At 36.8% G+C, this 14,537-nt stretch overlaps 1 protein-coding gene across 5 annotated transcripts in view; it reads right to left on the bottom strand.

Annotated features, from left to right (window-relative positions):
• Positions 1 to 4,916: 4,916 nt before the first annotated feature.
• Positions 4,917 to 14,537, bottom strand: part of JMJD1C (jumonji domain containing 1C) — a 258,095-nt gene continuing 248,474 nt past the window's right edge. For all 5 annotated transcript variants that reach the window (XM_072971435.1, XM_072971434.1, XM_072971433.1 and 2 more), the window contains 4 exons: positions 14,029 to 14,168; positions 12,694 to 12,870; positions 6,116 to 6,247; positions 4,917 to 5,831 (listed from right to left, as the gene is read on the bottom strand). In XM_072971435.1, coding sequence (XP_072827536.1) covers positions 5,742 to 5,831; positions 6,116 to 6,247; positions 12,694 to 12,870; positions 14,029 to 14,168 — 539 coding nt within the window. In that variant the 3' untranslated portion in view covers positions 4,917 to 5,741. The remainder of the gene's footprint in view (positions 5,832 to 6,115; positions 6,248 to 12,693; positions 12,871 to 14,028; positions 14,169 to 14,537) is intronic.

The raw sequence follows: 14,537 nt of genomic DNA, 5'->3' as shown, positions 1-14,537 counted from the left end.
AAATACCTAACATTTGTGTATTGTGGTAAATTCTAGAAGGACTTTTGGCCTTTAAGATTGGTTGAATATAGTACTTGAGGAATTTGAATGTTTGAAACATACTCATTTATTGCAAAACTGGCAAAAGAATGGGATAGCAACTCAAGATAGGGATTTGGACTTTGGCTCAGTTTTCCAGCCTAGCTGAAAATTAGCATTGCTTTTCCATGGTTATGTGGTAGTAAATCTATTTGTGGTTTATAAAGCTGTTAGAAATACTTAAATATTAGGGTGACATAATGTTAGTTGAAAAAAACAGCATACTAATTTGTATATAATACATTATCTCTGTTCTGTGAAGAGGAAAAATACCTAAAAAAATTTGGGGAGATAACAGATGAGTAATTTTTAAAACTCCCAGGGTTTTAAAAATCAGACAGTTCAGGATGACTTAGTGATCGTCTGTCTACCTTTAAACAAACTCTTCTCCCCAAAGTTCAGGGTAGTAGTGGTTCCTAGTTCACTGAGCACCAGAGAAAATGTATTAAACACCAGGCCCAATAATGGTAGATGACCATATGAGAAGGAGTAAGTATCTGACGTGAAAAATTCAACAAACTGCTAATGATGGGAAAGATATGAATGGAATGCTTAGACCTAAGTGTGGATTCCCTAAATTAGTGTATGTGAACACAGGCTATGGCAGACCAATACGCAGTCTATGGAATCATCCACTAACCAGGGATGAATGCTGAATATAGTTTCTGGAGCTTGAAAATTTTGAAATTTCAGAACATAACAGCCATTTCTTACAAGGCTCAATCTAATTACTACTTTCATTTCTGGGAGAGTGAGAGGATAACCAAGTCACATGATAACCAGTTAAACAGATGTGCCAACTTTTTAAGATTACTCCTAGAATTTGTTTCTGAAATCCTATGGCTTCAGTGGCTTTAAGTTTTGATTTGAATAATCTTTTGTTGTACGGTCAGTTCAGCTGTTCTGAAAATGCAGATTTGTTACAGCATGATTGATGTATAGGGAACAATCTGAACAAACTGGTGTTTGCCTAAGGGGCAGTTTTGTCTCCAAGAAAAACTTGGACTGAAGAAAAGTGTGCCACCTGAATCTTCAGGGTGTTATTGAGCCACACCCACCCAACCCAGTGTTACAACTTTCCCTCTAATTTCAGATAATCCTTCCTCCACCACTTCAGAGTCTCAGTCACAAGCTGCAGCCCTTCTGATGCCCACTTCCCGTCTGTCTTCAAGGTAAAGTGCCGTACTTGTAGTGTTAATCTATCTCTTAAACATTTAACCTACCGTAAAACTGCTACTGTCTTTTAAAAATGTATTTCTGTTAAAGTTTTTGAATGTTATGCTCAAATCCCATCCCCCCCACCCCCTTTAAGTCCTGGGGTTTTAATGGACTTTTTGCACAGTGCTGTGATTTTTAGGAACTGACTGTAATGGGACTCAGTCTCCTTTCTTAAAAGGTTACAGGCTGGCTTTTTCTTTTATCTGGAAAAAGTCTAACAAAATATTTTTATTAAGTTTCATTCAACATAATTTGTTTCTGCAAAAGTATAGTTATTAGAAAATTTGCTGAAGAGTGCTTACATATGCCACATAAGAATACTCATTTCCAAAGGAACTAGAGGACATAATATTACTAGGTTGGCTAAATATTTCAGTTAAGAAAAGCACCTCAAGCCATCATCATCTCTAGGTGTTTGATGTGAAAACAACTTGTACTCTACACAATATGGGGGAGATGAGGCTACACTGCCTTGCCCATGCCGTACCCAGCAGAAGGTGTCTTGACTTGTCTTCCTGACGTTCACCTCTTACACTGGCAGTCTCAGAAGCAGCTCCTACCCCTCTGCTTCTCTAGCACAAGAGTTGAAGACTTTGTAAGTCACTTTTGAAAGTATGTTCGAAGTCTCACATAGCTAATATGTCAATGGAAAAAGGCTGGAAGGCAAATTAAATATGTCCACAACATTTGCTCTGTCCCTTGTAAGACTGTACAAGTACTGCCACCTCTGAAGCCTTCCATAACCCAGCAGTGCATATTACACCTTTTCCATGTGCTTTGTATCTTAGCTGACCCTTGAACAAGGGTTTTAACTCTCTGGGTCCACTTATATGTGTTTTTTTTCCTATAAATACTATAGTACTACGTACGTAACCCACGTTGGTTGAATCCCTGATGTAAAAACTGTTGATATAAAGGGCCGACTATAAAGTTATATGTGGATTTTCAATTGTACGGGGGGTTGGTGCCCCTAATCCCATGTTGTTCAAAGGCACACTGTTCTTGTTACCTAGTGTTTAGCGTTGATGGCACAATCCTGAGGTTCCTAAGGGAATATCTGATCATATTACCAGTGCTAAACATATAGCAGATACTGAATGAATTATAAAAATTCTATCTGACAGTATCCCCACATACTGTAAGTCTCATGATTCCGAAGGCAGGGGCAATGAGTCCTGCATGTCTTCACCACGAACTCCTTCCACTTACTAAGCCTGTGTGGCCTACCTTGATCCTGTGCTTTTTCTGTCCTGCATTCTGTAAGAGCTTGATATAGGACCTGTGAGTCAGTTACCATCCTCACTATGCTGGCAGAGGACTAAGGCTCTCCTTTGGGAAGTAGTCAGTCTCATCTCACTTTGCACTTCTTCAATTCCATTTGTTCTGACCCAGCTATCCAGATCTTTTACTTGTCAAATCTGGAGTCAAGGACTAGGGGCAGGAAAGCAGTGCTGAACTCCTAATGTGCCCTCAGAGTGTACCCTCTTTCAAAATGGGAGTCCAGCTCTGACCCACATATGTAATACATATCCTTGGTATACCCTCCATTGACCCCAGCCAGGGCTGAGGTCTTTTTCATATACAAAACACAGAAAAGACAGGCAGTCGTCCAGTCTTAGCTGCAGCTGGTTGGCTCATTTACAGACAACTGGCTGAACAGCTGAAGTCAGCTGTGAAAATCTCCCTGGTACTGAAAGGGAAGTCACTTTGTATGCAGCCCGTGACCCAGCGCTTACTAACATTTTTTTTGGTTTGTTTAAAAGTCACTTTGCTTTCAGTGAAAGAGGCAGATTAATTACTGTGAGAACCAAAGTACTTTATACACTACTCAGTTCCTGAACCTTCCATGTGGTTTCAAGGCGTAAGTATTGGGGTGATCTAATTATTGTGTAACCAGGGGTGTCATAAATTTTATAGTTGGGAAAGGTTTGAGTCTGAATCTTGGTGACAGACTTGGTGGCATATAGCTTTGTATCCTGGCCACGTGCTACACACCCCAATTCATACTGCGCAGTATACCAAATAGCTGTACGATTTTAATTCAGTCTTTTCCCTCTTCATGGCTGACTGTCCTGATCTGGTCTGGGCTTTGATAAGCTGGCATTTGGAAGTAGAACATGCTGAACCATCTGAGCCAACCAAAAGGACAGAGGAAACAGGTAAATGGTCAGAGGAATTGCTCCATCAGGTAATAACTCCTCAGCCTTCTAGAAAGATCAATGAATGTCTCTAATGATAAAAGCATTATGGTTCTGTCTCCACTCCCGACCCAACCCTCCTCACCAACAATTAGATCAATAGCATAGAATTCAGACTATGGATAGAATACTCTCGTCAGACGACTGCTTTGAAAGAAGTCATGCTGCCAGCCTTGATCTGCCTTAGCTTCAGCTATTCTGTAGGGGTTGTAGGATGGTTTAAAGGTGGCTCAAGCAATAGCAAGAAAAGCAAAGACCTTTTGGAAGAAAATCACCAAAGATTTTGGGCTCCTAGCAGACTTTAGGGGACCAGCAGGAGGTAGTGTATTCCAGAATTAGTATTATGGGCTTGAAATTAATTTCACATCAATTAAATCTGATGGAATATATGAAAGTGTTAAGCAAAAGATACTATTTAATGAACTGAGGCACATTTTGGAAAGAGGTATTAAAGAGTAAAAAACTTAGGACAGGTATAGCTCAGCAGAAGAGTGTATGCCTAGCATGCACAAGGTCCTGGGTTCAATCCCCAGTACCTCCATCAAAATAAATAAATAAAAACCTAATCCCCTCCCTCAAATAAAATTTTTTTAAAGTGAGAAACTTAAAAAGATTCACATAATCATTTGAACTCAGACTTAAAAAAAAAACCAAACTATTGGACAAGTAACCATCCATCCCATTAACCCTTATTCCAGGTGGAGCATTGATGTGATATGTAATTGCTCACATTCCTGGCTGAACCTTGCCTGGAATAGAAGGTAGTCTACATGGAACTAACAGATGGTGAACATAAGCAACAGGATAAAAACTGAGCAACTTGCAAGGTCACGATTTAGTCCACCGCTTTTTTCTTTTTAAGCTATGAGCTTTCCGATAAGAAAAGGCCATCCCTTCAGGATCCTGCAGGTGTCAGTGGAGGACTATATAATGGTTAGGATTATGAGAGCCTCAAGCAGCCAACTAATAATAATACTCAGCTATTAAAGCCAAGACTCCAAATTAAAGCAGCTTACCAAGGTCAGACGGTAACAGAACTCATACTCAACCCAGGCTGGCTGACTGCAGGCTTTTCCCTGCCACTGCTCTCCCCTATCCCCCTCCCGCCCACCCCAACAGTAGATAAGCAGCTACCTCTGCCGTGAAAAACACTTGTTTGAAGTTGTTTGCTCACACACATAATCATGGTTACCTGTATTCTTTAGTTGGGCCACAGGACAAATAAGCTGAGGCACTTACTACTTGTGGTGCCTGTAGTAAAGTGTGAAGAAAGTTAAAAGACGCTTACAAGAGTAAAAGACAAGAAGGAGATGTCCCAGGAGAGAACATGGTTATCACAACAGCATGCTGGTAGTCACCTCGACGATGAAGCCTCCAGCAGTGAGTGCAGGCCAAAAGAGGGAGAACTCTTAGACTAGCCAATTTTTGATAAAGTCCTTTTAATGGAAAATGTAAAACCCCTCTCAACTTTACAAAGCCATATGTAACACTTGCACTTTAACAAATAGAAGCAAGCCAATGTTTTAAAAAAATACATCATTAAATGTATATATGTATATATTTACATAGCATATTAAGTTTAATATTTAGCTTTAAAAGTTCACATAAATTTTACCAAAATGAGACAATTTTAAATAAATTACACCTTTTGAAAATGTTTAATTGTACAGTCAATAGCTTCAACAAAATATTGAAGTGTCTGCATTTAGTATCTACTTTATATACTTTATATTTTACAAATTTTACAATTATTTGGCAGTAATTTTCTGATTACGACATGTATGCTGTGCGATTCAGCAATTTCCCAAATGCAGGCAATAGCTGGTGTTTGTGTCCTATTCTCACAGTAACTGTCTCAATGTAGTGAAAAATATCAGTTATTTTAGTAAACTGTACAAGGTCACATTTACACTTGATCAACAATATAGCATAGAATTTTGTATTTTTTTTCCAAAAATAAATACATCATTTTAAATCTGGCATTTTCACAAACATCATATACACTATAATACAAAAACAGCTATGAACTGCTGCTTTTAAAATTTAGCTTGTTTTTAATAACTAACATTGAGTCACAGGAGCTGTGACTTATGCTATACTGCCATGGTGTCAGTAACAAGTAATTACTACAAAGAGAATTTCTTGGCACTGATGGTTTTATGAAGCTTAAGTCAGTGTGCATAAGTATCACTATTCAAGAGTAACTAATTCCAGTTCAATGGCTATAAACATCAAACTGGACCACACCTAATTTTCTTCCATATCCTCTACTTCATCTTCATGTATCTTCAAAGCTCTTACCATTTCCTTCACTGCATGATATAAGATATTTTTAACCTGAAAGAGATGTTGGTATTTCTAATCACTTCAGCAGGAGATAAGTTAACAAATGAAAACTGCCAGAGTTTTTTTTTTTTTTTTTAAAGAGGAAAAGTTGTTAAACCAAAAGTTAAAACGAAGGCTAAAAGTCATACAGTTAAAATGCATACTGGAGTCAATCTTCAGTTGTTATCCTAATGTGACAAAAACTAGAAAATGATGGCCTAATGTCATGCATATATCATAATTTAGAATATAAAAAGCCTGCAGAACAGGAGCTAATTAGAAAACTTAGCTCTTACCTGTAGTTTATCATCATAATTGATTTCTTCCTTCAAAAGTCTCAGTTCCTGTGTTAAATGAAATGACTGTACAAGATGTTCTGGAGACACAAAGTCTTCAGTCACCTGAATACAGCTGTGAAAATTCTGTACCTATCCCCAAAACAAAATCAGTAAAGTATAAATTTTAGGAGGCGGGAATAAAGAGAAGCAAAGTTGTCTGTTAACTGTAAACACAAGAGACAATTCACCAGAGAACTTACTTCTCCTAAACATCAAACACATTTCAAAGCAAACACCACACTTTATGAGAAAGCTGTATCACTTAAAATGTAAAGTGATTTCATGTAAATGGAATGTTTTTAAATAATGAACTTTTCTAGGAATCATTCAGATAGGCTGATAATTAGATCCTAATTAGGTATTTTGTCAAAGTGGATTTTTAGGTGTTACTTTTAAAAACAAACAAACAAAAAAAACCTGGAAGGTATTTGTTTTAACAAGTCAGTGCAATCAATGTGGATGTCTGCTGTTGCTCCTCTGACTTTCAGCATTTGATCATTTCACTGTTAACTTTTATACCCGAGAGTAGATTTAAGGAAATGAAACTGAGTTTGATTATTTGTGAGGAACTGGAATGAAAATGTAGTTCCAGACAGACCTATTGACCATAACAGTTTTAGAATTCTTCTAGGATTTTTGTGCCCTTTCTTTCAAATAAATTAACCAATTAATGCTACCCTTCAATTTCCTGTTGCAACTGTTTTTCTTTTGGACAGTTGTCTCTTAACTAAATGGTTTTCACAAGAAGCCAGTAAATATCCGTTAATTGTTTAGGATATACAAACCTACTCTGCACTTTACTATTTCTTAGAACTGCTTTGTGTCAATGCTCAGGAAAAGGACCAAGCTGATCCGATCTGGATTTTGTGATTTTTCTGTTGTCTTCTAGTGATATTAAAAGGTATTATTATAACATTCCTGGGAAAGGAGAAATAACTGAAAACTAAGCATGTAAATTCTAATTTTTTTAAAGTGTGAAATTGGGAGGAATGAGAAGAGGGAGACAGTAAGTGGGGAATAGAGACTGAGGAGAAAAAAATCTAACAGCAGAATGATGAAACTCTAAAGGGGCTGGAATTCCTCCTCTGGGCATAATGACCACCCGAACAGATGCAAAGTCTGCGAGTTCTTTATTCCTTAACTCAAGCACTATGCCTCTACTGATAACTCGGTAGCATACGTATAAAACATTTTCTTCCTTTAATCATTAGGTTGGCTCCTCTGGAGGATGAACATAGTGGCTGCCTCACATTCTTGGTACTGCTGTACAGTCTCACTGGATCTTCATTATATGTCTGTAGAACAGAGGCTATTTCACAGAGCAGGAAACTACAGGTAAGATGTTCAGACCCTGTTCTAAGATAAATCAGCTAATGAATGGCAAGTCAACAGGAACCCAGCTCCTGTATTTTGTCTAACAGATACTTTACAGGCCTACAATAACTCAGTCATACCAGCATAGTCTCCAGATGCCCTGTCTTGTCTTAAACTTATCTGAACATGTATGGGCATCAAGTCCTTCTAAAGTGCTAGCGTGTACCTTTTAGCATGTGTACCTTTATTTTTTTAAAAAAACTTCTCAATTGATATTCTAATTTTGTTCATATGTCGTTTGCCTGGTTTTATTTAGCTCTTTGAGCATATTTAAGATAACTGGCTTAAAGTTTATGCCTGATGTGTGAGCTTACTCAGGGATAGTCTTATTTTTTCCCTATGAATGGTCCATACTTTCCTGTTCCTGTGCCTGCCTTGTGACTTTTTTTGAAAACTGGACGTCTGAACCTTATAATGTGGTAACTGGAAATCAGATGTTCCCCCTGCCAGCAGGGTTTGCTGCTGTTGACTGATGTAAGCTGCAGCCAGCCATCTGTTTTGTGACTTTGAAAAGACTATACTCCTTGTTGGGTGTGATCACTGAAGTCTCTTGTCCCACTGTCTCAGTGGTCAGCCGGTGACTTGCCAGAGACGTCCTTAAATACAAAATATTAGATGCCCTTTCCTTCATTAAGCAGTGCCCTGGTCGATGTGAGTTTTGAATTAGACTCCAGAGCTCTGAAAAAGTTGATTGTCAGTCTTTGCCAGTTCATGGTTGTCAGTTTTAGAAGTGACTTTTATTAGTGGTTACAAGGTACTGTTATGTTTCCTAATGACCTCAGCCTGATGTATTTTGCTTAAAGACTTAATGGTTAGTGTGAAGAGGCAAGGTTCAGTTTTAAAGAGGAACATATTTGAACTTCCCATTCCACTTACCCCTTTTTGGGCCATCTTTGAGTCATTCACATCTCACTTCCTTGGCAGACGGTATTATTCATACTTGCTTTAAAAGATCAGTTGTGATAATAAATACAGCTAATGTTAAGAAAATGTAATTCTTCTGTGTTCATAGTAGGAAGGTAATTATCTTGACACCGTGACTGCCATATACACAGTGACTTGTGAGAACTTGTGAGTGCAAAGATTTTGCCTGTCTTTCTAGTCACATGAATGTAGGAGAATTTACAACGTAGAAATATAATATATAATAAACTCACTATGAGTGACCAAACACAATTAAGCTAAGTAGTTAAGGACAAAAATTATCAGTAAAGAAAGTGTTGCTGTTGAAAACTAAAAGCTACTCTAAACTCCAGAATACTAGAGCTGAGACAAAGTAAATCCTGGAGGTCAGGATCCTCCTGCTCTAAGGACAGATACAAGGATTTCATAGACTCAGTCATGTTTGCCAACAGGAGACTTTTAAATCTGCAATTCTAAACTAGTTCTTAGAATATATAAAAAGGGCTGTGGGTAGAATACCTTCCCTCCCCAGCTCAGCTTCTTAAAAGTGCCCACTGCTGACAAATCAGGTATATCAATTCTTTCCTACCGCTGCTGGCCCATCATGTCATGCAGGGTCATTTTCTTGAAACTTCATTGATAGATGCTTGGGTTTGCAAGGGTTTCCTATTTGTGTAGTTCTTAAAGCATGGTTCCTGTACAGTAATATCAGCATCACCTGGGAACTTGTCAGACACGTAAATTTTCAGGTCCCTTCTCAGACACACTGAGTCAGAAACTCAATAGTTTCTAGGCATGGGGTCTAGCAATCTGTGTTGTAGCAAGCCCTCCAAGAAATTCTGGTATATGCTAAAGTGTGAGAAGCACTGACTTAGAATTTGGGATTATTTTAAGGGCTACCTGTAGTCTATTCAAAGTGTTGAAGCCATAAATGAAAACTTTTCAGGACCTCTACAGACTAAGTAAGTTGTAAATAGTAACGCATCTTAAATCCAAGTTAACATTGTGAATAGTGTTTTTACTTCCTTTTAATTCTCTCTCAAAACCATATCACCACCACATATGAGTCATGGACAACACCTTTTCAATAGAGTACAAATAACTGTGCTGTCATTATCATACCACATACGGGAAGGAAGGTAGAAATTCTTGTTCTTATAGCTGGCAATTCTTTGCCAAAATATGTAGCAGAGAAGTTTTGTCTTGGGGTAACCCCCCTCAGCAATTTAGTGGCAGAGCTCAGAAAAGCATTTGCCAGTCTAGGCCATACCATGCTGCCTCAGTCTATTTAAGTAGAGCATCTTGAGAGAGAGAGAGTTTGTGTGTACAGGATACAGGTACATATTGTTTAGCACCTGCTGAGGCTTTCGGCAGTGATTTGTGAACTAAGCTTTTAACAGGATCACTTTGCCCACTATTTTGGGAAAACAAGGATATTCTCTTCTCTCTCTCTAAAGCAGTAGAGACACATTTACAGGCATGGATTCTGTCAGTGTCAACAGTGACTGCCTCTGGAGGAGAGAAACTGAAGGCAAAGGTAAGCAAAAGACTGAATTTTCACTATGAAACCTTGCGTACTGTTTGAACTTTCAAAAATCATGAATGTATTACATTTTCAGAAAAATATTTAAAAATAGTTTTTTCAACAAACAGTACTGAAATGTCAATATGTAAAAAAACTGACCATCCACACTTTGCACCATATACAAAAATTAACAAAAATGAATGACAGACCTAAATTTAAGACTAACAACTATAAAGCTTCTAGAAGAGAAAAAGTTTGTGATCTTGGGGCCAGGCAAAAATTCTGCAGATACAACAATAAAAGTATAATACATATAAAAACTGATCAACTGAACTCCATCAAAATTAAAAACTTCTGTTCTTTGGAAGATACCATTAAGAAAATGAAAGGACAGTCCACAAACTGGGAGAACATATGTGCAAAAACACATATCAGATAAAGACACTCAAAACTCAGTAAGAAAAGAACCCTATTTCATTAAATACGTATTTGTCCATTTTTGATCACAAATACTTCTCCCACTCTTTGGATTACGTTTTCATTCTCTTAATAGTGACTAACATATTCCAATCTATCAGTTTTGAATAAAAGGACAAATATTTGAACACACATTTACCAAAATAAATTAACAGATGGCAGATAAGCACATGAAAAGATGTTTAACATACTTAGTTATGAAGAAAATGTAAATTAAAGGTATGATGAGATAACAATGCTTACTTATTCAAATACTTAAAACTGACAGGCGAGGAAATGGAACTCACATTCACATATACTAGTCTGAGAAATGGGAAATGGTACAGCCACAAGCCTGGCAGTGTCTTATAATCATACATTTATCATGTGACCAGGTGATCCCACTTGCTGGTATCTATCTACCCGACTGAAATGAAAACCTCTGTTGAGAGAAAAACCTGTAGGTGAATGTCTGTAGTGGCTTTATTTATTTATTGCCCCAAACTGAAAACCACCCAAGTATCCTTTAACTGCTGAATGGATTTTAAAAAAGGGATACACATACACAGTGAAAAACCACACAGAAATAGAATCAACTACTAATATACACAACAACGTGGATGAAACTCAAGTGCATTATACTGAATAAGAAAAGCCAGACTCAAAGGCTACATATTGTATGAATCCAATCATATGCATTCTTATAAAGGCAGAATCAGGGGGAAGAAAACAGATGAGCGATTATATGAATGTCAGGAGAAGTTGACAAAAAAAGTGGGGGGAGGAGGGAATTTTTTGGAATGATAGAAATGTTCTGTAATTTGTCAAAACTTACAGAACTGTACACTAAAAAGAATACATTTACTGTATGCAAATTACACCTCACAAACGCACTGTCGTTTAAGAAAATGGATATTGGATAAACTATGTAAGGATTTTCAAGGGAACCTGTTTTGTATTATAAAATATTCCTATTTACAAAAAGATTTACTATTCTCAAACATGCTCTTTTGAGAGCATTTTACATTTGGATACAGATTACCTACTTTCTGATAAGAGGTTAGAAGGCCAAAAAAGGTATGTGAAGTGAATCTTAACTATGAATCATAAATGATACACCTCTGAAATGGTCATGTAAGTCCATGGGAAAATAAAGTAACATTAATAATACATTCATTAATACATATAATATATTTTTTCTCCAGAAAGTTACTGTAGAGAAGAGGTATATTTATTATAATGATGTTTGAGATGTCATTTGAGATCTAAGAATGGTAACTCTAACCCTGAACTTAACATCTTAAAAACTAAGCTCCTATTATCACTTAAGAAGTATTTGTGGCTATTATAAAAGTGTCACAAATGTTATACAGGCAGTAATTGCATATAGTTATATAAAATGTAGGAAACTTTCTTTGGTAAAAGTACACACATCAGATATATCTCTATAACCAGGTAGTGGCAAAGGTGGGGAATCTAAGGCAAAGTAGCTTTTTGGCTTGTTGAGTTTCTTTTACACTTTGTTATTACTATGAGGGCTAAGCTGGGCTGTGGTAGCTTCAGTCTACTTATAGAAATCCATTGTATGCCTTTAATCCAAAGCTGTCCTCCATACAGACCACCTAGCCTATGCCATTCTTCTAGGTGCTACACAGTCCAGCCACAAAAAAACAGATTGGGTATTTAAATTGTGGATCAAGAGCTATAAAAATTTACACAGTCTTATTTTAGACATGCGATTGCTATGCTGAGCAAACTAAAGCGAGGCAGGAAATACAATGAAAGCCTGAATTATGGAACAGTCAAGCCAATAATTCATTCTAGTCATCACTTGGTACCTTAGAAAATGTATAATCTCTTATTAGTCTTGATACTCACCCCTTCCACTGTTAAGTCTTAACTATTGAGAACTCAGTATATATAGTATCTTTTTTCCCCTCAAAGTTTTTTTTTTAAAATTGAAATATCAGTGATTTACAGTGTTGTGTTAGTTTCTGGTGTACCCCTCAAAAAGTCTTTAAAATTAGATTTCAATCCACTAAATCAGAGACAATACAAAAATGGAAATCTGGCTCATGTTAACAGAATGTAAGCTCTCAAAGCATTTGATTATGTCAGATCTCATCAAGTACTGGAAAGCTGTTTTAGTGATTTCTTAATGAAAGCATACTTGTGCAGTTCATTCCCTTATGTCTTCATTTATCTATACTCAGAATAATTTCTTTTTCAAAACTGGTTCTTTCAGTAAAAGGTGTGTTGGAAATAACTTTTTAAATACCTGATGAAGTGCTCCTGCTGGTAAGACAATGGCATCACCAAGGAACTGAATAAGAGTGCAGGTTCTGACTCCATATTCCTCAAGCAATCTTTGGCGCAGCTTTCTGTTTACATACCAACTTTGGTCACGTATTGGATCATGTTCTGGTAGAACTTCAAGGCCTTGTTCTTTTGAAATCTGAAATATGGATTAAAATTAAAATATATACCCCAATTTAAGCAAAGGAAATGGTAAATTCTGTTCAGTTAAATTTCAACTTTCTTTACAGTAAGTCTTTCTCAATTTTCTGGAATGCTGAGTGCGCTGAAGTTAAAAAAAAATTCTACAATTGTAAAAGCCAAAGGATATTAAAAAAATACCCTGATATGCTGTAAATAAGGTAATTCATACTCCCCTCTCACCTCCTCCTTCCACTATGAAGCTTTCATCCATCTGGTTCCTTATAACTACTGCATAGCACAAAGATGAAGAAAAGCTTAATTTAGCAGCTTCTCCCCAAAAGCCAAACCATTTATATGTATGGACTTCATAAACATTTCTTAATCCTGCTCTTTTTAAAAGGTAGGTACAAAGATAAAATACCCTAAATATTGCTTACCTTTTAACCCTTGACAAATCAATTTCAGGGGACCCTTTGACTAACCAGTGAAATAATCTTCTGCTTTAAAAACCATAATTTATAATATTTTAAATTAAAAGACTGATAGGTGTTCTGGGATAAGACAGTAGGTACAGGGCCACAGCTCCTTCACTTCACACTGACCAAAGACAAACCGTAAGTCCATCCAGAAAGAAGATGAAGTGTAGTATAAGAAAAGCAGCAATTATGGTCCCTTAAAAGAAATCCCTATAATTACAAAATACAGAAAATATCTGAGTCAAGGGTTTCAATCAATTTCAGATTAATGTGTCACTTTTTTTTAACAAGTAAAGGTATGAATACACTCAAAATAAGTGTCACAGAGTAATCAGAATGGACAGTAGAATTATTGCCTAGGTTGACAGCCAAAATATCAACAAAACAGGAAAAAAAAAGAATCCTACCTTTAGTTTTTATATTTTGTAATTCCAATCACTACTTTTCACCAAGGGTAACATCTGACTCATGAACAGATTAGCTCTTTAAGGGAATGGGGGAACGCTAGCAACTGAGAAGAAACTGTCATTCAATATCCTCAACATAAGCTTTAAAAAGAACAAGAGAAAGGAGCTTTTGACTTTCAACAACAAAAAATTCTATCCTCCAAGTTATTTAATCATCTTATACTGCAAAATGCCAATGAAGTTACATTAAAAATTAAGTCTTAGCTTAAAGTGAAGAGATAAAAATGTTACCTTCTGAAGAAATTCCCTTATCTTGTCCATGTCTTTCCCAGCATAAATATGCCACAGAGCACCAGGTATCTCACTTGAGTCCTTCAGTCGTTTTCTTAAAATGTCATCCAGATCTTCTTCCTCAAACTTCTTAAGTATTCCTAACACAGAGAGTATTTTCAAACTGGTCAGTAAAGACCACCAGAAAGCCCAGTCTCCTAAAACTGACCTATCAGAGCAGCACAGTGCCTGACTGGACTGGGACTCTTAAAGAGGAGATGGAACCCAGTTACACATCAAAACTGTTAGAACTACAAGAGCAGAGAACATTCACCCTGGGGTAACGAGGGACGGAATCAACAGTGACTTTCCCAGATCATCTGTTTTTTTGTAAATCAGGGAATGGGAGATTAAAACAAACAAACAAAACAAGAGCTTTTACTTAAATTTAACCAACTTTCTTCCTATCCCAAGGGGGTGGACATAACAGTGATTTGTCCTCAGATAGCATTTTATAATTTAGAAAGAAC

This window comes from Vicugna pacos, chromosome 11 (genome assembly GCF_048564905.1).
Source record: "Vicugna pacos chromosome 11, VicPac4, whole genome shotgun sequence".
Taxonomy (NCBI): Eukaryota; Metazoa; Chordata; class Mammalia; order Artiodactyla; family Camelidae; genus Vicugna; species Vicugna pacos.
This window is presented reverse-complemented; position numbering and strand designations above follow the sequence as displayed.